Source organism: Argentina silus (assembly GCF_951799395.1).
Source record: "Argentina silus genome assembly, chromosome: 8".
NCBI lineage: Eukaryota > Metazoa > Chordata > Actinopteri > Argentiniformes > Argentinidae > Argentina > Argentina silus.
Window position 1 is genome coordinate 19,440,276 of NC_139662.1, and position 24,878 is coordinate 19,465,153.

Consider the following 24,878-nt stretch of genomic DNA (forward strand, 5'->3'; position numbering starts at 1 on the left):
AGGTGAAGTTGTATTGCCCTCTAATGGTCACAGAGGAAAGGTGCAGTCTAAACACAAGCAGCAGATCTTAGTATAAATAGAAATTAGTTATTTTTATATAACATTTTATTGAAATATTGCTATTTAATGCAGATTACCAAACAGCATGATTACAAATATGTGTTTTGTATTTACAGAGTGCTCACTTGGGCTACATTGAGGAATGAACCATTTAGCTAGAAATGACTACATATCCCATTGAACTCCTTCCTTTCCGGTTTATTTTCAGAGTTTCGCGCGCGCTCGAAGTGTCATTAGAGCTGCTGCTTCTTGTCGTGGAGATACGGTTTTTGTAAACAAACCTGATAATTTACAGAACTTCAGAAATGCCAACATCAGATTACGACCCAGCTTCTCTGCCGGACCTTTTACCCCTGTACTACCGCCGACTTTTCCCTTTCTCTCAATACCACCGATGGCTTAACTATGGAGGAGGTGAGCAGAGTAGCAGTAGTAGTAACCTCGCTATTCTATTCATCTTCATGACACGATGTATGCATGTGTTGACAGATACCTAAGCCTTGTGCGCGATCAAGTTGATTTCACTGTTGTGCTCAAGTCCCTACTGCTGTATGCCCACTATCAAGCTAGCAAGCAGAAATGTTGTCAGCCAGAGTCATCACACATTTAGATACCTTTGCTTAATGGCAGGCTCTAATGATGTATGTAACTACCTCCTCCACACCATCACACACAGCTTAGGCCTAGTTGTCTCAGTGAATCCACCACCGGGTCAAGCCCAAATTAAGGCAAGTTCTTTGTTTTGCAACCTCATAGTGACCAAGAACTACTTCCAGAATCGAGAGTTCTGCTTCACATTGAAGGATGACATCTACGTTCGGTACCAGTCATTCAGCACGCAGAATGAGCTGGAGAAGGAGATGCAGAAGATGACCCCCTACAAGATTGACATCGGGGCTGTCTACAGTCACAGGGTGGGGCTGGGGTTCTGATCTGGCCACCTGCTTTTCTTAATAACTCCTCCCTCACCCAGATCTCTCTCTCTCTCCCCTCCCTCACCCAGACCCCTCTCTCTTTCCTCCCTCACCCAGATCTCCATCTTTCTTTCTCTCTCTCTCTCCATCTCTCTCTCTCTCTCCACTCATTCCTACATTACTGATTTGTCTCTTTCTGTCTACATTCCTAATTTGCTTCTTGTCTGCCATCCACAGCCCAATCAGCACAACACAGTGAAGTCTGGAACCTTCCAGGCTCTGGAGAAGGAGCTGGTGTTTGATATTGACATGACGGATTATGACGACGTTAGAAGCTGTTGCAGGTATTTGGAGCACATCAGCCAGAAAATCTCTCAAGTAGTAGATCCATCATCTTTTTCAACTGTGCAGTTGTTTAGAAGAACGCCACAGTCGTAGTCAGGTGATACCCTTGATGTTATGTTGGGGATGTGGACCGTTCATCCTCTGTATTGTCGTGTCTGTTTTTCAGTGCTGCAGATATCTGTTCTAAGTGCTGGACCCTGATGACTATTGCCATCCGTATCCTGGACAGGGCGCTTCGAGGCGAGTTCGGAAAGCTGGTTACGATGTCAGACGCCACAAAGACCGTCTGCATCAAATGATTTTTGTACTCCTCTCACTCATTCAAGTGTTGCTGATGAAAGACTTCTCTTTTTGGTGATTCGGTAATGTCATTTCATGGTGATTTCTTTTGACTTTGTTGGGCTCCAGAGGACTTTGGTTTCCGCCACTGCTTATGGGTGTATTCGGGAAGGAGAGGGGTGCATTGTTGGGTGTGCGACGAAGCTGCCAGGAAGCTGTCTGTGGCGGCGCGCTCTGCTGTGGCAGAGTACCTCAGCCTGGTGAAGGTAGGTTTACTTTTACCATAACAACATACCCAATGCAAAACAGGGTTTTTCAACAGGGTTTTTCAACAGGGTTTTTCAACAGAAAACATGATCATTCACATTCACATTCGACATGATCATAGATTATGAACAGGTTTGGTGGCCTCACATGCAGATAAAGAAATACCTCAGGGAGTAACTGAGCCCTGTGAAAATGACTGAACTGCACACACCCATATTGAGCTGACTCACACTTTGTTTATTGAAGTCTGAGTTGTCATGAGAGCTGATGCTGTGAATTCTTAGTATAATAAATCTCTTGCTGATCTTTAGGGCGGGGAAGAAACAGTGAGGAAAGTTGTGCTGAATGACCCAATTCACCCATTCATCAGGTAAGACCGATCCACTGATGAGGAATATTCACTTCTTCCAGCCACCTTGTAAATAGACCACAACCTTTTTCATAAGTTTTATTAATTGACTTCAAATGTACCTTTAACCCCTCCAGAGAATCCCTGACTGTGGTGGAGCACTATTTCCCCCAGTACGCTCTGCTGGGACAGGAGATATTGAGCAGCAAGGTAGCTGCAGACAAAGTGCTGGCCCTTGTGCCAGAAGATATCCTTTTTCTCTGTCACTTTTTATTGATATTCCATATACAGTACATACCACATACATGTGATTTGAAATATGACACACACACACATTCTCTCTCTTTTTCATTGTTTTTTTCACTCACTCACTCACTCACTCACTCACTATCAATTGTATACTGGGAGCGAGGGAGAGAATATGCTGGAAGGTGCGGGCCCTTAACTCTAACTTCACATATCAGAAAGGATTTGCTGCCGTACTTCCAGAATGAGAAGAACCCTGAGAAGCGCTGGGGCAGGCTCAAGGTCCTGGTCGAAAAGAAACGGGTAGATGATCATGTTTACTTACAAAGTACAGAATACTGCAATAGAGATTGTCTGACTGTCAGAACACATCACAACAACATATCACAGCCATTAATGACAGCCAAACGTGTATTTCTGAAACTTTCTTCATCCAGACTACTGTCAAGAAGGGCCACTACTTTGAGAAGGAGATCATGCTGCAGTATTGTTACCCTCGGCTTGATGTAAACGTCAGTAAAGGAGTAAATCACTTGCTAAAGAGCCCTTTCAGTGTCCACCCCAAAACAGGTGAAAAAAAAAAGCTGTGCATGAGTAACATATTGCATATTGCAAGATAATGACATAACTGATATGTTGCCTGTGAGATAACGGATATGTTGCCCCCCCCCCCCCCGTGTTCCTCACTTTCTCACAGGGCGAATCTCTGTTCCTATTGACCTGAGAGAACTGGATCTGTTTGATCCCTTTGATGTACCCACTATCAGGTAAGCCACCAGTCAGTTTGTATATGCTGCTCCTCTGGGCCTCTGTTGAGGACTAATTGATGTGTGAGTTGTACTCAACTGTCCTGTTCTTACGCCTCTTTTCCAGTCAGATCTGTGAGGAGCTGGATCGGCCTAGGGTAGCGGAAGAGAAGGAAGAGGAGGAAGAGGAGGAAGCCAAGGAGAATGACAAAGAAGCAGGGGAGCGACGGAGGTTACGAGGTACCCATAAAAACCCAGAAAGATCTGGATACGACTTACATCCCTGTAGGCTGCTGTCTGTGTCTATCACTGTTATATAAGCCCCATTCTAATGCTACAAAGAAGACACAATGGCATGGATGTGTGCTTTTATACTATTGTACCGTGATTTTTATGAACACCAAGTATCACTTCCGTTTCCACAGACTACAAACGAACCAGCTTGGCAAAGTATGTGAAACTTTTTGATCAGTTTCTGGAAGGGATGGCTCGCTTACGGAAAGGGGAGCTTCTTAAAAAGAGCGGTGAGTTTGATTAAAATTCCTTGTGAAAGAAGGTCACCGTGACATTCAAAATTCAGGTTGATAAAAATGTGTTGATCGTGGCTTCTCCTCATTTCTTTTCTCAGATCTCCAAAAGGACTTCTAACCCTGCGCAGTGTCCAACAGAAAGCATTACACTTGTTTGGGCAAACAAAAATGGTCTTAATTGTTTAACTCATATACTGTACAGCATATAGATTTCATAAGCAATGCAAGCCCCTTTGCAGTGCAATGTCTTATGATTCTGATCAATTCCTAGTTTTGCAACCCACCCAAATCTGAAACAAAACTGTCATCAAGTTTGTTAAGTGACAATAAAGTACAGTTCAATCAGATGCACTGAACAAGGGTCTCAGTCTGAGAATGTCCATGCAAATATCTTATTCCATATCAAAGATTGAAAGTGAGTGTCAGGCAAAACGTGTGTACATTGTATCTTCTTTTATAAAAAAAATAAATAATTAAAATTAAAATGATATTGTAATACTATGTGTCTAGATGTACCTTATTCTGTGTCTTGATGTAAATCTTCAGTCTTTTTAAAGGGCATGGCACGATTATTATTTGTATCTGGCGTACCTATTCTGTGTTATTGTTTAGTAGCTCTGAAGATCACAGAAGTATTTAACCACCTATTAGGCAGAATACAATTCAACATCTGTATATATGTTACAGATGGCAAAACAACAAAGCAGCTGCATAAAGCTGAAATTACTGAGGCAGCTGCTTGCATTCTTGGTGGTGCCAATCTGTGCCAATGATACAGACAGGGGCTATCCAGTGCTGGAATCCATGCTGGCCAAGGTCAAGCTACTGGCTTTTATAACAAGGGTTACTACCTGTTAGTTAGACTGATTGTCCTGATTATTGTTATTATTATTATTATTATTATTTTATTTTTTTGAACCAGTCTACCATAATGATCAGTGACAATAAAACTGTAATAACAAATATATCTGAATCATAAGACCTGGTTTTCGACTAGCTCTTTTGCACATGATGTAACTCAATCAGAGAGATGGAAAAATTAAGGGATTTTGATATAATATGCAAAGAAACCAAAAACACCACGACAACCCGGAAGAAGAAGAAGTCTGGTAAATATCACCGCAGGACAGGGGTTAGAAATTCTCTCTCACAGCCATCTTGGATATAGAATCCTGACTCGGTGAGTATCTCTGTCAATAATCTAACTTCATCTACCCGTTTGTTGCAGTTTAAAATGGTTAAAACACGACTTAAACAGTGCATGAGATTCTTGTTATCTAGCTGATGTAAATATTGATCCATATTGTTTTTTGTATAGTGAATTATTCACTGTTATGATATCGATCGCTGGTACAAAATGGGGGACCATCATGACTCTCCCCACAACTGATAGCTATTAGCTTTGTTGCGAACTGTTTCAGAATAGCCCATGTTTCAGTTGACACGCGATCAGAAATAACTGCGGTGACACTTTGAACAATATAGACTATAGTGATATCCAAAGTGTTTGGTAGCTGAACATTGAAGCAATGAGTTGACTAAGACAAAACATGCAATTGTCTTGGTCAGCTAGCTAGCCCCTTTGACAGTGCACTAAGGCATGAGTTTGTAGCTAATGTTAGCTAGCTACCTAGCCAGCAATGTTGGTTTAGATGTGAGTAATCTGTTAGTAACATCGTTTCAGTCTTTTGAAGTGTTGACAGTTTATTTAACTTGCTAGCGAATATAATGACAGGATTTAAAGAACATGGCCAGCAATGTTATGTTTCTTTTTGGTGTTGAGGTTGTTGGTCTTCTTCAGTGATTTGGTCCTGATCTGTTCGCGACACGTGAATCAGTAAGCAAATTGTGCTAAATGACATGTCGGCTAGCTAGCCGGATTCCTCATTGTAGTTAGGCTACTAGCTTGTTCCCATGTTGTAGAGCAAGTGTTACGTTAGCATGTTGGGTAACTTGGTTGTGACTTTGCTAACAAATTAGCTAACGTGGTTGAATTGACATTTGATCACACACGTTGCGTTTTCAACAAAGTTGTATCAATGTGTTGCCGTTTGTGTTCAATGTATGTAGAGAGGGCAGCAATGTATGCCCTGTGAATTTAGCCAGCAATATGAAACTTTCTTTGGTTTCTGACCTCCACATGATTCATTGATTTTGATTTTTTTCTTTTCAGACAAGCATGCCTGGCGAAGCCACAGAGACAGTCCCGGTCACTGAGCAGGAGATGCAGCAGCCTCAAATTGAGACTGGTTCGTAAAGCAACTTCATATCGCACTTGCATGCTAAGACATTAACTAAAGGGGTAATGGGGGTCCTGGAACTCAACCACTGCAGTAGCGACATCAACAGTAAAGTACTGGCTGAGTTTAGTAAATGACTTCCCACATTTTAATGGTGACCATATTAATCAAGTGTTGTGCCTAATATAGTTGGATTTCAGAGGGGTATTTTTTTTTGTTGATGTTAATTTTAGTTTTAACTGAGATAGTCAAGCAGGTGACAGACACTGTTGTGGAATGCCACTCGACATCTGTTGGTAACATTCATGTGAAGCTCGGTTTTCTCTGGGTCACCTGTTGTTTAGGACAATCCCTTTTCACCCGTAATCTCATCATATGGGGGGAGGGCGTAGCGTCAGCCAGTTTTATTTTTAGGTGGAAAGTGGGCTGAGCAGTGGAGGGATGTTAAAAGCTAAATCACAGTAGATTGCATTCCTGGGGGGGCAGCACTGTCTCTGACCCACATTATTTTTCCTTGTACTTATTAATTTTTAATGCGAGTTAGCCTTCGGGGATTGACCGTTGTAGCCTCACTTTGCATTGATGTGGGAACAATTTTACTTACCTCACTGGTGATTCCTAAAATAGTGGTCATGTATGTAGGATCCTCAACTGCAGTTCTAATGGGTTATCCAGGACCTCTTGTTTACACACAAACTCACACTCACTGACAACCGCCTGTGTTGAATGTTTCTTCACTGACCACTGGGTTGTGACACTTTCTAACGCACGGGTATTGATGTAGTCTGTGCACGGAAGATTTAAAAGAAACAAACCTTGCACGGATTAACTGTGTTACATTTGATTAGAGATCTTGGCGCAAGGCAGTGGCACTGATCATTATCATGGTAGAAATTTCTTTTTTATTTCAGAAATATTATTAGGATGAAACATTATCATAGCAGCTTTAATAAATGTTTTTGTTCACATACATCCTCATTGACCATGTAAAGTATTCATCAGTACTCAAACGTACTGCGGTTTTCTGTTTGACAAATTCCTGACTTCCTGACTGATTTGATGGTAATGATAATTACAAGACAACAAGGCTACATGATAAGCTAATGGTTACTTGAGTTACTTGAGGTAGGCGCCATTTACAGCAGTTATGTAATTGAAAGGGTTTATAATAGACTACATGTCATTTGGAGATGAATAAATGATCTGATTGAACTGTCAGGATCATTGAGTTTTTTTTCTAAGCATTTTCTCATTCATTTCATGCTGGCAAGAGACATTTCTTATGCAGGGATTCAACAAATGAACTCTAATTAATCCAATGAAGGTGCCCCACTGCCAATGAATGTAAGTGGCTGCTTTTTACTAGTCAGCCAGACTTGCAAAAGAAGAGATTGAAAATCATGGTAGGTAGATTGTCTCCTTAGGCAATATGGAGTCTACCTTAGAAGCTCAAAGGTGAAGCGAATAAAGAGAAGACCAGTTGTCTCCATCAGAAGAAATACATGACCATAGTCTAGAGAAAATAACGTGTTACAGCTGGTCAAAAGCACTGATGTCAACTGAAGAAGGTAAACGGGGTGTTAAATGATGACATGATCACTACAGATGTTGCCTGATGAAGTTTCTGAAGAAAAACCACAAGGGAAGATGAAGAAAGTCAACTAAGGTTAATACGTTTGAGAAATTGAGGAAAACTGGTTGGATGAACGGAAGAAGACCATGGGATTTGAATTGGTGGCCCACCAATGTTTGGAAAGGAAGAAGCAGGTTATGTAATTGAGTGGGATGATACTTCAGTATTTGGTTTAATTGCCTTTAAAATGGATGAGAAAATGATCAGATTTATTATTCAGATGAATAGTACACTTGGAATAGCATCTCGTTGTCAAAAAGCATTACAACCTTTGGATAAGTCTTCTTTCTATACTAATCTTTCAACTGTTTCACAAGTGGTTCAGTATGCATGCTTGTCTCATTTGTGGGACTCTTTCACTCTTATGGTATGTCCTATTAAGGTCTGTATATGTATTGAATGCCACTCTTTTTTCCAGTAGAGGGGTTCACACTGGGCTCAAGTTTTTTTTTTTTTTTTTCTTTTTTTTTTTCTGTCACACTTTTAAGGATTGAGACACTGCATGGTAACAGGGATATGGGCACAAGTTTGTGGGGGTGTACATTATTCACCTATTCTTGGTTCACTCACAAACTGTAAACAGAAAGCTGTACCCTTGAACAACTTCACAAAAATGGTGGTTCGATTGGAATGATAGATGTACAACACAACCCCATTGTTCTTATACTCTTATTCAGCTGTTTCCTTAACATTTTGCTTCATAATCAAAACATTTTGGATCCTAACCTCATGTTTCTCTCATGTACGTTAATGTGTAGTATGTAACATTCATGGAGCTAGGTCTCTCTAATTTAAAAGGATTCAATCATTAGGTCATATGCTTTGAAAGACCCTTCCTGTAAGCTTATCAGCCGCTCCTCTCACTATCGCTGTGACTACCCCCTGCTGCTCCTCCTCCTGCCCTTCCTTTTCCTCCTATCAGCTCCGGGGGTGTTGAGTTCCTCTGCTCCCCCTGAGATGGCTGTGCCCGAAGTGACGAAGGCAGCCCCTTTGGAAAGTCCTCCTCTCCCAGAGGCCTCCACTGTTCAAGAGGTTGAATCCCATCCAGTATCAGAGACCGCTGATGGCCAACTTAATGGCGTAGCAACAGCACCTGAGGTTGCAGCAGTCGCAGAGGAAGCCTCCATCCCACCACCAGTGCCCACTACAGAACCACCAACGACCCAAGAATCTGTCTCTCCAGTCGAGACTGCTTCTGCCCCAGAAGAAATCCCTGTCCAGGAATCGGCCGTTTCTGAAGAAGCTGCAGTGACTGCATCTGCCCCAGAAGAAATCCCTGTCCAAGAATCGGCCGTTTCTGAAGAAGCTGCAGTGACTGCATCTGCCCCAGAAGAAACTCCTGTTCAAGAGTCAGCCGTTATTGAAGAAGCTGCAGCCCCTGTTGAAGAACCAGCTGTCCAAGACCCAGTATCTCCTGCTCAAGAGGAAGTGACTGTTGTTGATGACCCTAAAGAGGTGGTTGAAGAACTTGCCATCCAAGCACCAGAAGAGGCCACACTCCATGTTTCGGCTGAGGTTACCGAGTCCTCTGTGGCAGCCGATCAAGAGGCAGTTGCAGAAGAACCCATTGTGGTTGAAGAGGCTCCAGTCCAAGAACTAGAACCAGTCGCTGCTGCTGAAGAACCAATTGCAGATGCTGTGGATGGGATTGCACGTGTTGCCCCAGAGGTCACCCTGGAGTCTGCCGTTGAAACCATCACTGAAGACCTCGAGAACGTGAGTCTGGAGTCCGCCCCCAAAGCAACTGAAGCCGCAAGCTTGGACACTGGGGTCACAGAACCTGAAGCACTGCCTGCTGATGTGCCTGATGGGCCCATGCTAAATGAAACTCCCATTGAGAAAGAACCAATTGCGGCCCTTTCTGAGGCCGTCCAGACGAAGGTGACATCTAATCGCGCAGGCCCATCCCTCTCCACCCGGCACATGTCAGGTGGGTCATTCTGTGTGAGAAGTCAAAGCTGCATTTCCCCTCTTACTGCAGCTTCCCTTTCAAACCTTTCGTTTCTTCTGTACTTTCAAACTTGCAACCATAGGGCGTAGGCTATATTTGCTCTTTTAACTGGTACATTTGACCTAAACCGTGATATCTTTGCCCCCCCATGATGCTCAATAGAAGGGGCTGATGTTCAGATCGGATCACGATTCTTTTGAGTATTGCAGAATCTTCTATGTTTCTATTTACCTAATAAGCAGCCATTGGCTCTCAATTCTCTCTCTTTTCGCGTCACTGTGTTAACTCAGTGTTTCACCTTGAAACAGGCCAGTCCATATAGGCACTTTTAGTAAAGAACTGACTTCCAGCAACTTTCTTCTTTTGTCGCCAGAGTTATTGTGTGTCCTTTGACTGTTCTGTTTCCGCCGCTCTACTTTCTCTGGGCTTATTGGTGTTTGTCAGGAAGAATGCACCAAGCCAACTGTGATAATGTGCTTACACTGTGGTGTGGGATTTGGACATTAGTATTTGTGTCCAATGGGGATTTGCCACTATAGGGGAATTTTTAGTTGCAATAGGAGTTTTATTCATTACGACTAATGTACCCTTTAAATTTTCACCAGCCACAAGTCAAATTGTTGAAATTGATTATCGTTTTAATGTAATCCTCACTCTGCACACCACTTGTACAACTGTGCTTTTTTCTGACTTAATCACACTTCAATAGAGTTAATGTGACATTTCTGTTAGTTATGAATTTGGAGTGAATTTATTGTGAAACCTATCACAACCATTTTACACTCTGTTCTGTCTAGTTTGTGTAGCATAAGCTTAGCACCTCCTTACTTTCACTTGCTTGTTATTAACTCTTCAAAAACATGTTTGGTGAAAATAGTGCCTCGCTTTGCCAGTGCAAATTGTCACACTTTATTTGTGTCCTTTACTCTCTTTGTACAGAGTTGGTCCTCAATTTTGATCTCTGGTTGTGAATGTACAAAATGCTTTGAGACTTTGGGTCTGTGCTTGCTCCAAGTAGATGTGTGTATTAACTCTAGGTTGTGGTTTTGCCTGAATACTTGATGTAGTGTTGAGTGTGCAGTCCGAGTTGGAAGCAAGGTTTGTGTGGTGTGTTTTCCTAACCCTGAAGAGGCAACGTTGACTTCTGTTTTTCTGATCTTTTAACCCGCATGGTTAAGGCTCTCAATTCTTCATCTGCCAAAAATGATATTAAGTCAAATTTGTTTCATACAGCCGCACCTCCTGCCCCTGCAAGTGTGGCTACTTCCCAGCAACCCCAGGCTGCTGCTGGCCATGCAAAGCCCAAAAGCAAAGAGGCCAAGGGTGGGCCAGGCTCCTCTGCCCCAAAGGCTGTCCCTGGCAGAAGAAAACGCTCCTCAATGTCTGCCTCCTCCTCTTCTCCCACCTCCCCAAAGTCCACTTCATCTTCCACTCCATGCTCCCCCTTAGCTACCTCACCTGGAGGCCATACAGATCCTAACCAGGGCAACCGTGCTGCCCCGAAAGTTGTTAAGGCTGGCAAACAAGGAAAGGCTAAGAAAGGCGTTGCGTTCAAGCCTGCTGATGAGCTGCCTGCCCCAGCTGAGGCTCCTGTCCTTGCAGAGCAGAAGCCAGAGCCGATCCCTTCTCCAATTGAACCTGCCCCTGTTGCTGCTCCTGTAGTTGCTATTGATGCTGAGCCAGCAGCTGCCTCACCCATCCCTCCCAAGCCAGTGGCTTTTAAAGTGACCTCAAAGCCTGCTGCACCAGCCCCTCTCTCATTCGCAGCCGCTCTTGCCTCCAAAGCTGTCCCTGAAATGCCCATAGACAAGCCAGAGCCTGCCAAGGTGGTTGAGGTGAAAGAGAAGGCTGAGGTGAAGGTAGCTCCACCCACTGTAGCTGTGGCCGTGTCTGCTCCTGCCCCAGCTCCACCTATGCCTGCCCCCAAAGCTTCTGCTCCTGCCCTGGAGGAAGATGATGACCTCCCCCCTCTCATTCCTCCAGAGCAGCCTGTCAAGATGCCAGTTTTCCTACCTCCTACTAAAGTAGAAGCTCCAAAACCTGCCCCAGTTGCTCAAGCTCCCCCAAAACCCACTGTTGTTGAGCCCGCTGTTGTGTCTGCACCAGCCCCCGAACCCATTGCTGTGCCTGCACCAGCCCCTGAACCTGTTGCTGTGCCCACACCCAAACCCGTTGTTGTGCCTGCAACCGCCCCTGAACCAGTAGCTGTGCCTGCAACCGCCCCTGAACCAGTAGCTGTGCCTGCACCCGCCCCTGAACCAGTTGCTGTGCCTGCACCCGCTCCTGAACCTGTTGCTGTGCCTGCACCCGCCCCTGAACCAGTAGCTGTGCCTGCACCCGCCCCTGAACCCATTGTTGTGCCTGCACCAGCCCCCGAACCTGTGGCTGTGCCCACACCCAAACCCATTGCTGTGCCCGCACCAGCCCCCGAACCTGTCGCCGTGCCCACACCCAAACCCGCTGTGGTGCCCGCACCAGAACCAGTTGCTGTGCCCGCACCAGCCCCAGAACCAGTTGCTGTACCCACACCTGCCCCTAAACCCACTGTTGTATCACTCCCCCTCTCATTCGCAGCCGTTGTTGCCTCCAGCCCCCCCAAAGCGGTCCCTGAAATGCCCATAGATAAGCCAGAGCCTGCCAAGGTGGTTGAGGTGGAAGAGAAGGCACCCGTTGTGCCCGCACCAGCCCCCGAACCCGCTGTTGTGCCCGCACCAGCTCCCCCTAAGCCTGCTCCTGTTGAACCCATTGTTGTGCCTGCACCAGCCCCTAAACCCGCTGTTGTGCCTGCACCAGCTCCCCCTAAGCCTGCCCCTGTTGAAGTAGCTATTGTACCCCCACCGGTACCAGTTTCAGCCCCCAAACCTTCCCCAGCCCCCACCACTGCTAAAGCCCCAACCAAAGTGGAGCCTGTGATCAAGAACGATAAGGGTATTTCTCCTTCTTTCTCTCTGTTTCCTGTCCCTTCTGTATATGTTCTACCAATGTTGGTGATTTCTGTGGCCTGTTCACTGGCTTGCTTGTCTCTTCCCCTTTCTTAAAGGTTAAATATAGTATATTCTAGTAGTTTGTATCAGCTTAGCTTAAAATGTAACCAACTGGCCTGTTTCAAAGATTACAAGTAGTTGTTAGAGCTTTTGATTGGTGAAATCAGTTGCTCCTACTTCTGGATACCATTGTTATTTTGGTAAAAAAAAAAAAACAACAACAAAAAAACCGTAAGTCTCTTTGTACGTCTAAAACATTGTCTTTCTTCCTAGCATCAAAAACTTGATTCTTTTCTAGTGGAACCTTCTCACTTAGTCTTAAAGATAGGAGGAGTAGTAAGCCCTGGTATGGAAAGATTTTGGTTGTGTCGGGGGGGGGGGGAGATTATGAGGAATTGACAAATATTTTGAATTTGGTGGTTCCTCTTAATGTTTATAAAGTGTGGCTTTCACTCCAATTCAAATTATTTTACATCTACTGTAATTAATTGACATTTTATTTTATACATTATATACATACCTTTTTGTTAACCTCATCCACATAAATTCATTTTAATCCTCTCAGTGCCTCAAATTAGTCTTTTAGGTTGGTTTCAATTGCAGCGACATATTAAATACATTCCAAATGTATCCATTTTAGATGCCTTAAACACGCTTTGTTCTGTTCACTGCCCATGCAATTACAGTTCTCTGCTCTCACACAGGCTACTACAGGTTAATTGCTTATGTGCTGCTCAGGCCTCTGCCTGTGACCGCCTGTATGCTGTGACTAATGCTTGCTTCTCTGTGGGGGGCTTACAGGGTCTGGCACTGAATCAGACAGCGATGAGTCGGTACCAGATCTGGAGGAACAGGACTCTGCGCAGACACAGACGCAGCAGGCCCAGGTAGGTTCACCCATGAATGAGACTGCCTGGACAGGTTTTTAAGGGCAACAGATTAGTTTGCTGGTAAGCTGGTTTGGGTGGTGAGCAGGTGTTGCGACAGATGCACTGAATGGCTCAGATGAACACCGTAGGAAATGTTTTAGATCATTGACTCTTCTGTGACGATCGATACAGTGACTTTCGTTCTTCTGAGTATATACTGAAGCCAACCTTTCTGTCCTGAGAAGAGAAGACCCGTAGTATCTGTTATGGGGCTTAGCATTATACATGTTCTTGTCCCTCAATTTCTAGAACTTGCATGGGGAATGTAAGTGTAGAACGTTTGGGTTGACTTGACTTGTATCCTGTCTCTTTACATGTCTCTGTCTATAGTAAAGGGGATGGATGTTATCTTCTTTTTCCACAGCTTGCTGCTGCTGCAGAAATAGATGAGGAACCCGTTAGCAAAGCCAAACAGAGTCGTAGTGAAAAGAAAGCACGAAAGGTAATTGGAAAAGGGGGGGCGGGGGGAATATATATATATATATATATATATATAGTACCAGTCAAAAGTTTGGACACACCTTCTCATTCAATGGTTTTTCTTTATTTTTTTATTATTTTCTACGTTGTAGATTAATATTGAAGACATCAAAACTATGAAGGAACACATATGGAATTATGTAGTAAACAAAAAAAGTGTTAAACAAACCAGAATATGTTTTAGATTTTAGATTCTTCGAAGTAGCCACCTTTTGCTTTGATGACAGCTTTGCACACTCTTGGCAAGGTGTGTCCAATCTTTTGACTGGTACTGTCCATTTGCTATATACTACTTAATCTCAATATACTACTCTAATTAAGAAGTAATGAGATTATCAATATGCCACCTGTTCATCATGAAAATTAACATTTCAGTGTCAACTAGCTTTGAGTCTCTAGAGGTCTAGTGTGATAGGCAGGCCCACACTGAACACTTGAATGAGTGTGGTTTAATAATAATGTTATTATAGATAGAAATATTATGTTGCGCCCTCCTGAATAAGCCCTTGGGTTGATGGCATTGTCATAAAAATGTACCTGAGATGTAAGTTTATTGGAGAATCTCCTGGTGGTCGATCCGTTCTCTTCAGTGATGATTGATACAGTGACTTTCGTTCTTCTGAGTCGAATGAAGCCAACCTTTCTGTCCTGAGAAGAGAAGAATCCCCTATTAATTATTATCAGGCTTCACGTTATCATGCAATTACACATTTTATTCTCATCATTTCAATATCAACAAATGGACATCCACAGTTCAAACCAGCTTTGAGTCTAAAGATCTAGTGTGATGTGCAGGCCCACACTTGCAGGTGCTATGTGAAATGACACTGATGTTTGCTTTTCACCAGGCAATGTCTAAGCTAGGTCTTAGGCAGGTGACGGGGGTCACCAGGGTTACCATTCGCAAGTCAAAGAACATCCTGTTTGTCATCACCAAACCAGACGTCTACAAAAGCCCCGCGTCAGACACCTATATTGTCTTCGGTGAGGCTAAGGTAAGATGTCTACAGGGTATGATTTCCTATGCGGTGTCGATTCTAATTCATGGTCACCTTTGTTTGTTATGCAATTGGCCTTGCTGCACTTTCCCCTGCCTTGTCATCAACATGCGCCAGAGTTGAAAGGTGTAGAATCTCCCGGTGGTCGATCCATTCTCTTCAGTGATGATTGATACAGTGACTTTCGTTCTTCTGAGTCTAATGAAGCCAATCTTTCTGTCCTGAGAAGAGAAGACCCCTATAAACTAACTATAATGGGGTTTAGCGTTTACATGCACTGACTGATTTTTAGTCTCATCTTCACAGGAGTTGATATGTAGTCTAGAGAGTCTATTTGAAGAATGCCTACATGCAATAGGCTCCTGCTGATAACCAGAGTCACACAGGTTCTGAGTTAAAATTGCAGTGTGATTCCTTTCAACCAAGGTGTCATGATTCTTGCCAAAGGATACAGCACTGATATCCCTCTTTTCCCCTCTTTTCCTCAGATCGAGGATCTTTCACAGCAAGCCCAGCTGGCCGCCGCAGAGAAGTTCAAGGTACAGGGAGAAGCGGTGTCGAACGTCCAGGAAAACACACAGACGCCCACCGTACAGGAGGAGAGCGAAGAGGAAGAGGTGAGGGCCTCAGGATGGGTTTTAGAGCATGGCTTATTTCTCTTGTCCACAAGTGTCATCAAAACTTGCCTTAGTTGGAAGATTACTTGTAGAATCTCCCGGTGGTCGATCCGTTCTCTTCAGTGATGATTGATACAGTGACTTTCGTTCTTCTGAGAATAATGAAGCCAACCTTTCTGTCCTGAGAAGAGAAGACCCTTATAAACTAACGATAAATGGGGATTTTGTATTATACATTGTTCTTGTCCCTCAATTTCTGGAGCTAGGCTTATTTCCGTTGTCCACAAGTGGTTGTCCTCTGAGTGTAACCACACACATTGTAATTCATGGACATCTCCTAACACACTCATTGTATGATTTAATACTAACACATTCTTTTACGCATAGGTGGATGAGACCGGGGTCGAGGTGAAGGACATTGAACTCGTGATGTCACAAGCCAACGTGTCGCGAGCGAAGGCTGTACGCGCCCTGAAAAACAACAACAACGACATTGTCAATGCCATCATGGTAAGCGTTTGAACAGCCAATCAAAATATATCCAACATGGATATTCAACACAGATCTTTCAATGAGGTAGAGTGGCCTATTCGAGGAAGCAGGAGCAATAAGCATTCTGAAATGTTATGTTTTTGTTTATAAATAAAGATGGTTGGTATAATTGACTACTTGACACTCTCAACAAACAATATACAAGTTTATCTGTATTAATAAACCAGAAAAGCAAGAGATATATTTGATAGTTTTTTTCCAAGTTATCTGGCTAATTTAGTGACCCTCCTTTCTGGAATAGGCCCCAGATGTCCCAAATAGATAGACAGTTACCCAAAGGATGTATTCAAGAGGGTGCACAGCTCTGAATGTTAAAGAAGGGAAAGTAATGTACAGACCTGACATGATTCCTTATTCTACATGATTGGGAAGCATCTCTGCTCTACATTACAGAATCTTTAGATAGAAATATAGTGTTGCACCCTCCCGAGTAAGCCCCTGGGTCGACTGCCTTGTCATCAACATACGCCAGAGTTGAAAGGTGTAGAATCTACCGGTGGTCGATCCATTCTCTTCAGTGATGATTGATACAGTGACTTTCGTTCTTCTGAGTATATACTGAAGCCAACCTTTCTGTCCTGAGAAGAGAAGACCCCTATTATCTAACTATTATGGGGCTTAGCATTATTATATGTTCTTGTCCCTCAATTTCTAGAACGTTTTTATGTGCTGACACATTGTCTTGTTATCTCCACAGGAATTGACGATGTAGGAGAACACTGGAGTCGAGGAGGGTTCTGAAAGGTTGCTGATTTAATCTACACTATTGTTTGTACAATTTATACCCAAGATGGAAATAAAGTTGTGGCTTGGTCAATTGAATGCTTGGATGTCCCCTTCTGTACTGTCGTCATGTTTTATTTGTTTACGGTACTCATCTGGTGAGATCTCCATATTAACTACTTTATTGTGTATTGTAATTGAACGGGTGTCAGGTCCTAGTGGTGATTTGTTATCTAGAAATCCAGGATATAATTTCTACACATGGAACTACAGGACTTGATGTGCTTTAATGTCATTAGTCTCTGGTCATTTGATTGGGTAGTGCTAGAAGACGGTAAGGTGCCTTTCACCACAGGACACAGGTCGTTTACACAACGAATAACTGATTTTTTTATTATTTGTATTCTTCGGCATGTGTCGTTGGCGTATTATGCCATCTACGTTGCCAATGAAACTGGACTTCTGCTCCAGTACTGTGAAATCAAAAGTCAATGGGAGGCAATCAATGGGTCCACATGAGCTGGTGGAGAATGGAGTCATATCTGTCTGATGAAGAGCCAAGGTCCTCTCTTTCCTGAAGTGTGCACTCCTTTACTCCCCCGCATGGCTTTAAAATGGACGGGAAAAGGAGTATGGAGGAATGTATTAAACTCCTCTCGCCCAATGCAAATGTTATTTTAATGTGGTCTCAATAAGTTTAAGTTCATAGATCGATGAAGTTGTCCTCAGATGCATGGCGTGGCATGGAGGTGGGCGTAACAGTATTATTTGTTTATTCATGAGGGGCAGTGAGGGAGTGCGTTCTGGTAAGAAGTGTAAAAAATTGGCCCATTGTCAAGATCATTTTAGATTACAAGTTACCTTTATACCATGTAAGGGTCATTTGTGTTCTAAAATGATCTGGACAGTGGCCCAATTCTCTGCTCTTCTAACCACTCCTTCACTGTTTCACCTTTGTCTCTCATCTGACTGGTACAGCATGACACTTGTCTTTCAAGGATTCTTTTCATTGCACTTCTTTTTTTTGTATTGAAATATAACAGAATGCAGCCATTCAGACATAACAGTTGACAAAAAATTTGACATTACTGGTTGATTAAAAAACAATTTTTTGTCAAGTAGACAACCGTCTCATATGTTTTAATGCAATTCTAGGATTTTCAGAGACTGGCTGGTAGCTGTGAGACCTTTGAGGACCCAACGGCATGACCAATGCTTATATATAAGAGCTTATAATACTCTTTTTAGCTTTAAAAACTACCTGCATCGGACGCAGTCAGACGGTCCACGGTTAAGAGGGAGGAGTCTCCCGAACTTTCAACCGCGTCTCCATAGAGATCACGTCGCTATGGGCGGAAGGGCACGCTGCCTCAACTTCACTAGCAGCTGTGGTGAATGCTCTAGAACGTCTCGTGCGCGGTAGCTGCGTCAGCGCCATTCAGTCGATACCCAAGATCCGGAGTCCGCGAGGCATTGAAACGGTTGCTTTGCAGTGTGGTGAATATTCGTAGTTTTTTTTTTTTTTAAACTTCCCACCCACTTTTCATCCAGCCCATTGAAAACGAATCCCCAAAGGACAATAGCATACAAGGCATTTTTGTATCACCAAGGAAAAGGCGATTAGCTACATATCCATACGGAGAAATGTAAGTGTTGGGGGGGAATGTCGAGCGCGTGCTTCTGGGGAATCCCGTTAGCTTAATGCAAGCTAGCACCAGTCATTGCTATCGTTAGCTATGACTAGCTAGCCAAGTGACATGCTTTAGCATTGAAAGGCGGGAGGAACATGCAAAACCTACACAGGTAGCTAGTTAATAATAGCTAGCTATATCATTTTGATGACATTGATAGACCTTGCCCCGCAGTATGCAAGCTGGCAATGTGTTAAGCTATCTTGCGTATAACAAACGTATAATGCAAGTAGCTAGCTAGCTAAATGATCCCATTTATTTGGTTGGCGCTGGGCCTACTTGACAGTTCTGTAATTAAATGCCATGCTAACTGCAGCTAGTTAGCTTGTCGGTGAGGTGGTCAAGTGCACCACTGCATGGACAGTGGCAGTGCATTCTTGTAACTAGTTTTATCATCTAACATGGCATATCTTGGGTCAAGTAAGACTTTGTGGATTTGTGACAACATATATTAGCTAGATTAGTAGCCTAGCTATGTAGCGGGTAACTAAAGCAAGCCACATCTAAAGCTCGTGAACGTTGTGGGGGCCGGACTAGTTTGCTAGCTAATCCTATGCCATGGCATGTCTACAGCCAGGCTACAACACAGAGGGGGAGGAAGAGCCGTGGCAGGTAGTGTCACATTAGCTAGTTGTGTCACTTATTCCCTTTTCACCAAAAATCCATACAATACAAAATATTGCTAACTTTGTTTGAGTATGTCTGAGGCGTCTGTCGTGCCTGTTGCTAGCTACAATCTACTCCAGCAATTAGACCGACCCGTTACGTTATGGAGCCTATGGCCATGTCGAGAATTTCCATAGCTAGCTAAGCTACATGAGGAGGATGTTACATTTTCTTGACATGACTGGGGAGAATGAATGGCGGACAAGGCAAGCACATGACGGAAGGAGTGGAATTTCGAGACAACTTCAGCTATTTTTTTTTACCTTTAGCAAGCATTATAACTGTTGCTGACTAACATTAATTGCGATTTATCATTGACGATTATGGTCAATTTAGCAGCCCAAGTTACAGCCTTCGGTGTTGACTGTACTTGGCATAAAAATGCCAAAGTATCAGCTTGTGGAGGCCTCTAACTGCATAGTCTGCATCACTCGGTGCACTAAAAATAATCAGAAATGTGATCCTTTATATTTTCTCTACGAGTACCCTTTTCGCTGTTGACAGACTTCCATTCCTTGGAGCCATCTTGATCTGTACTCACAATCCAAGCAAATTGATACCTTTAATGGCAACCTAATACCCCTGCCTTTGATGGTGAGCCATTTTGTCACAACCAGCATCTGTCCCCCCACCTGCTCTGTGCAGGTGTTCTACAACAGATCCTTCCCTGCCTCCCACTGTTATAAACATAAGAAGGAACCCTAACACAGTACTGGCCTAAGATCAGTGTTTTGCTCCAGGCAGCCCTCCAAGTATGCATGTCCTCAATTTTAGATGCGAAAGTTTCAACATAAGATACCCTGTAGAGAGTGCAGCCCTATGTAGCTTTCAAATTTAGCAGAATTCTAATTCTAAATTCTAATCTGTTCACAGGCATCCAGCGACCGCTAAATGGTATGACAGACGGGATGCCGTCTTCATCGAGTTCTGCGTAGCAGACAGCAAGGATGTCAAGGTCAACTTTGAAAAAGCGAAATTTGGTTTCAGGTGAGTGATCTGTCAGTTGGGGCTTAATGGCATGAAAGAGGTTTAAAGAGTCTCTGTAAACTACTGTTAGAACAGTTTTGACAAGTACTGCTCTTGAATTGCGTTTGTTTTTTTTCCCAGTTGTCTTGGAGGAAGTGATCAAGTCAAACATGACAACGAAGTAGACCTTTTCGGAGCCATTGATCAAAATGTGAGTTGCTTTTCATAACCAATTTAAGTAAAAATGGGGTAATGTCCCAAGACACGGAAGGCAGTAGATTGAACTATAATGGAAATTAATCTTATTTTGCTCAATGTGTTTTCTCTTGACACACACAGGAATCCAAACACAAACGCACAGATCGATCGGTGTTGTGCTGTTTACGAAAGGCAGAACCTGGGAAGGCATGGCCAAGGCTAACAAAAGAGAAGGCTAAGGTCAGTTCTGGTGGCTGACGTATGTTGTGTTGCCATGAAGGTACTTAATGGGAAAACGGCAATATGTATGTGTATAGTTTTAGTGTTTATAGTTGAAGAAGTTGTTGGTACTTATATATTAGTGCATAGTTGAATTGGGGCCATACTGAACTTTAAATTAATTTATTAATAAACCAAGAAGATGTGGGTTTGATTCCTGCTGGGACCATATGTCCTGAAATGTATGCACTCACTGCAATGTAAGTCGCTTTGGATAAAAGCGTCAGCTAAATGGCATATTATATTATTAAGATGTTGAAATCCTCCAAATGAGAACTTATGCTTTTTTTTTTTTTTTTTCACACAAAATTTGTCTCTACAGTTAACTTGGCTCAGTGTTGACTTCAACAATTGGAAAGACTGGGAGGACGATTCAGACGAGGAAGTAGGAAACTTTGATCGTTTCTCAGAGGTAGGCAACAACGACCGTTTCGCAGAGGTAGGCAAAAGGCATTGAGCCAAATGATTATTTCTGAATGTCCCTACAACTTTGCACTCTCAGTGGAGGACTGTCGTAGATCGCATCTTGCCTCTATTGCACTGGAAACATTACACTTCATGTCGCTAACTGAAGGTTATAAATAAATATTCCAGTTCAGAGCCTCTATTGGTTGTGTTGTGGAGCGTGTAAAGTTAAAGATATGAAGCGACTGTGAGAAGATTCTAATTAAGCGTGCTTGATAAAGCTGGGAACAATTTCATATGGCAGATTGGAAAAGCTTGAATTTGCGACTTTGAAAACATTCATATGCACTTTGCATGCCATATCAGAATTACCTGTTTTTTTACGTCTCTACCTGAAAAAGAGAGGTGCAATCTTTGTCAGTCTTATATATATTTATATATATATATATTGCTTAGGCTGTCTTGTCTGATTATAATTGCAGATGATGAACACCATGGGAGGGGAGGATGACCTACCTGATCTAGATGGTGCTGGTGATGATGTAAGAACTATTCTCTGTAGTTCCTGGCTTTCCCTCAGTATAGCTTTAGTTAATTTGACAAAAGTATCATGACTTTTGTGTTGAATTGACCACTCAGCTCCAGAGAGCATCACTTGGGAAATTCATTAACCTGTAATGCAGTGCACTCCCAGATGTTGATCATAAAGCAAAGCTGCCCCATGTAAAGAGACATATTACATACAATTAAAACCATCCAGGATTAAATATAATATAGCCATGAAGGCTTATTTTATGGTGGTCCTCTGTGGATTCTATTGTGTATAAACCTTTTTTCTTCTTTTTTAATTTTTAGGATGATTCGGCAGATAGTGACGATGAAAGTAAGTGAGGATTGTTGTATTTTCCTGACCTGATACTAAGCTTTGTATTGAAATCCTTTCACTTGATTGCCTTCGATATGAGCACAGAAATGAAATGGCATGGAAATATTTTAATTGAATGTACAGGTAATTTAAATCCATGTGTTATGCCATGTGATGTATATTATGGTTTTCGTCATGGGTCTCCTCTTTTTCTCTTTTTCAGAAATGCCTGATTTGGAATGAAAGGCCCAGAAATCCTGGACAGAGGGATGGGGGGGGGAAAAAGGATGGCAGGAGGAATCATCAAAAAAACATATTTGAATTGAAGGCAGTGAAAAAAGTAACCTGTACAGATATGTCGGTAGCCATATTTAAATCCATAGCCTCTGCTCCAGAGCTCTTTTCCAATCAGTCCACTGAAGGTTGATATGCATAGTGTTGTATAGAGCAGCAATCTCCACTTCCATTTGCAGTGCTGCACTCTTGGGGTATTCTTACAATTCATTATTACAAGTAAGTATACATTATTTGTTCTAAAGTTCTGTACAGTCAGCCTCAATTTAGAAAGCAATACATGTGGTGAAGAGATTTAAGAGTTTGAAGATGATATGTTATTGAAGAAGGAAAAAAAAAAAGAAGCTTACTCCCACCACCCACGGTTCTGTGTTTTAAAGTTAGTTGATCAGTGTGGTTTCTGAAAATAATTAAATGATTTAAAAACATGAATTTTTTTGAAGACACTAACTTGTATCCCCACAGTTCAATTGTCTGATTTGGTTACCTGTCATGAATCTCCCCAGTGGTGTGTATTTAGAAATCATAGAAACAGTTTAGTGTCTGTAGCTTAGCCTTCAAGCTTACACGTCTCCCATTCATCCTTACCTGTTAAATTGCAAACTTGTCTGTCATTGTTCATAAGATTTGACTGGTCTGGAATTCTTAGACATCTTTGGCATGTTCCTCTCTCTATCAATTTGATGGTACCTGATTTCTTATTTCCTTATTTTTTATTTTATTAATCCTGATTTTGCTACAATATCTAACTGAAGTTATCCTCCATACTGTCATACATTTACACATGAGGCTACAGGAATAAAATGACCCATTCATGTCACATGACAAATTAAAGGAGGCTTGAAGCTTGGTTAGGCCTAAACATCTGGTTGTTTTGTTCTTGCCCTCAATCTTTCCATCTGTTAAAGAGTTGTTATGGCAGTTGTACATGGCGATACTCCTGAATCTCGTGGGGTGGTGTCTGGGGGGGATATGAGACGGTTAACATGTTTAATGACCAAATTATATTTGCACTGTCAAGAAAATGTAAGTAAGGGGAGACCAGTATAAGCATAGTTCTTGGTGTGTATTTCAACCTGTCAGGTTCTTATTGCAGGCTGAAGAACTTCAAATGATGTTGAATTACAGTGGAAATTCTTTTTTTTTATTGTCTACATCTTTCTAATAAACTGTTTAAGACTCATATTTACATGGTGTGTGTTTGAAGATGAACAACTACAGTGCATGGGCCATCTTTAAAGCATAATTTTACCAACACTCTTTTATGGTTTGTTTTTACTGAGGATACAGTATACAGTGCCCTCCACAGATTTGACGGTTTGGACAATTAAGCTATATTTGGAATCACAAGTGGGTTATGGTTGGAAGATATAAACCGTCACAGAGCTACAGAAACCACAGCATGTTTTTCTGTTAAGGTTAGCTCAATTACCAGAGATAGGTGGTTGTTGTTGTTTTTTAGCTTGATCTGCACTAGGCCTACTGCAACATTTGAAATTAATCATTACTGAATTACTTTTCATTTGCTATACCGATCTGCCCATTTTGATATAAAACTGAACACGTCGCAAATGGAAAATGCATTATGTTAGGTGATGAGGAGGAGAGGAGAAAGTGACATCACCGTCCAAGCTGTGGATGACCACCTGATGGGGAAAGGAAACGTCGCGACCGCTAAAGATGGCCACTGTGAAAACAATGTATTTGATCGTGTAAAGAATCATTAACCATCCATTAACGGCCGAGTCATTTGCTAAAACACCATGCTAGACTACACTAAATGATTGTTGTCCCATAACGAAATATTGTGTATATAGAGCGTTCCCATGTGACGTCGGAGAGTTTAAGATTAAACTTTAAGAGTTATTTACGGCACTTGTATAAAGATGATTTATATTTATTTATTTATTGTGTTACTGTTTATTAATTAGATTAAACAACACCCTTCCCAGTGCTATCTCTTAACATCACTTCCTGCCGTATTGCCTAGACACCCTTTGCGCTCTAATGATTTCAGAGGGGGCATCCCGTCGGGTCCTAGAGCCTCCGATTATCTTGCTGTTGTCAGTGATTGCCAAGAGAGTATGACTATCATATGACATATTCAACCATTCGAATTAAGAATTGTGCTGTGTGTGTGTGTGTGTGTGTGTTTGAGTGTTTGAGAGAGAGTGAGTGTGTGTTTGTGTTTGCCTCGTTGAGAGCTCCTGTTAAACCTGTTAGCTTGATGTGTCAGTAATAGGCTATGTGTAATCCTATGCTAACAATTCAATTACAATGTAAATAGGTATTTAACTGGTTCAAATATTCGTATAAATATCAATAAATGATATTCATAAATTATAAGTGTTTTATAGTTGTATAAAGTGTAAATATATAGGGTTCTGCACTGTTTGCAGGCCTTCAACACAAGAGCATGCATGACACTGAGGTGCCGGTACCTGGATCTGTGTCTCTCCATGTGTAGATGCATAAAACAACCACAAACTCACTCATTCAGAACGATAGCCTACAGTAGGCCTATCTATTGATGCTGATTGTTATTAATAATAAGACTACTATGTTCTGAAATAAATTCACGCCCGCTTTTAATTGTAGCCTACTGATTAATCTGCCTGCACTTTGTACATAACCGAGTTATCATTGCTACGACAGGCTGGTTCGGCTCTAG

At 42.3% G+C, this 24,878-nt stretch overlaps 4 protein-coding genes across 6 annotated transcripts; all 4 read left to right on the top strand.

Annotated features, from left to right (window-relative positions):
- The first annotated feature begins 287 nt into the window (after window positions 1-287).
- Window positions 288-4,226, top strand: prim1 (DNA primase subunit 1). Its single transcript, XM_083675104.1, has 13 exons — window positions 288-474; window positions 817-974; window positions 1,212-1,318; window positions 1,486-1,559; window positions 1,728-1,864; window positions 2,177-2,235; window positions 2,352-2,461; window positions 2,672-2,763; window positions 2,898-3,030; window positions 3,158-3,227; window positions 3,334-3,446; window positions 3,632-3,730; window positions 3,835-4,226. Exons 1-13 carry the CDS (start codon window positions 366-368, stop codon window positions 3,852-3,854), a joined length of 1,281 nt encoding a protein of 426 aa, XP_083531230.1. The 5' UTR covers window positions 288-365; the 3' UTR covers window positions 3,855-4,226.
- Window positions 4,227-4,861: 635 nt separating this feature from the next.
- On the top strand, window positions 4,862-16,942 carry LOC310808289 (nascent polypeptide-associated complex subunit alpha). Of its 2 annotated transcripts, XM_083675100.1 has the most exons (9): window positions 4,862-4,916; window positions 5,910-5,985; window positions 8,532-9,539; window positions 13,346-13,431; window positions 13,838-13,915; window positions 14,802-14,948; window positions 15,440-15,568; window positions 15,956-16,078; window positions 16,818-16,942. In XM_083675100.1, exons 2-9 carry the CDS (start codon window positions 5,916-5,918, stop codon window positions 16,830-16,832), a joined length of 1,656 nt encoding a protein of 551 aa, XP_083531226.1. In that variant the 5' UTR covers window positions 4,862-4,916; window positions 5,910-5,915; the 3' UTR covers window positions 16,833-16,942. The 2 variants fall into 2 exon arrangements, with proteins under 2 accessions (XP_083531226.1, XP_083531227.1); XM_083675101.1 differs by lacking the exon at window positions 8,532-9,539.
- Window positions 9,546-13,014, top strand: LOC310808288 (uncharacterized protein). The gene has a single exon (XM_083675099.1). The coding sequence runs from the start codon at window positions 10,730-10,732 to the stop codon at window positions 12,596-12,598; it is 1,869 nt and encodes a 622-aa protein (XP_083531225.1). The 5' UTR covers window positions 9,546-10,729; the 3' UTR covers window positions 12,599-13,014.
- Window positions 16,943-18,240: 1,298 nt separating the features above from the next.
- ptges3b (prostaglandin E synthase 3b (cytosolic)) lies at window positions 18,241-23,392 on the top strand. 2 transcript variants are annotated; one of them, XM_083675109.1, is made up of 8 exons: window positions 18,241-18,489; window positions 20,074-20,187; window positions 20,308-20,377; window positions 20,506-20,604; window positions 20,966-21,082; window positions 21,531-21,590; window positions 21,904-21,931; window positions 22,137-23,392. In XM_083675109.1, coding segments are annotated over exons 1-8 (510 nt in total). In that variant the 5' UTR covers window positions 18,241-18,487; the 3' UTR covers window positions 22,157-23,392. The 2 variants fall into 2 exon arrangements, with proteins under 2 accessions (XP_083531235.1, XP_083531236.1); XM_083675110.1 differs by having other exon boundaries at window positions 18,244-18,489; window positions 20,966-21,055.
- Window positions 23,393-24,878: the final 1,486 nt, after the last annotated feature.

Bases quoted from the DNA above. Each gene is read 5' to 3' on its own strand.
- ptges3b (XM_083675109.1), top strand. The intron at 20,605-20,965 runs GTCAGTTCTGGT...TTGTCTCTACAG, and splicing joins TAACAAAAGAGAAGGCTAAG to TTAACTTGGCTCAGTGTTGA. The intron at 21,932-22,136 runs GTAAGTGAGGAT...TCTCTTTTTCAG, and splicing joins GGCAGATAGTGACGATGAAA to AAATGCCTGATTTGGAATGA.
- LOC310808288 (XM_083675099.1), top strand. From the start codon at position 10,730: ATGGTTAAGGCTCTCAATTCTTCATCTGCCAAAAATGATATTAAGTCA.
- LOC310808289 (XM_083675100.1), top strand. From the start codon at position 5,916: ATGCCTGGCGAAGCCACAGAGACAGTCCCGGTCACTGAGCAGGAGATG. The intron at 13,432-13,837 runs GTAGGTTCACCC...CTTTTTCCACAG, and splicing joins CACAGACGCAGCAGGCCCAG to CTTGCTGCTGCTGCAGAAAT. The intron at 14,949-15,439 runs GTAAGATGTCTA...TCTTTTCCTCAG, and splicing joins TTGTCTTCGGTGAGGCTAAG to ATCGAGGATCTTTCACAGCA.
- prim1 (XM_083675104.1), top strand. From the start codon at position 366: ATGCCAACATCAGATTACGACCCAGCTTCTCTGCCGGACCTTTTACCC. The intron at 2,236-2,351 runs GTAAGACCGATC...TAACCCCTCCAG, and splicing joins CCAATTCACCCATTCATCAG to AGAATCCCTGACTGTGGTGG. The intron at 2,462-2,671 runs ATATCCTTTTTC...CTCTAACTTCAC, and splicing joins GCTGGCCCTTGTGCCAGAAG to ATATCAGAAAGGATTTGCTG.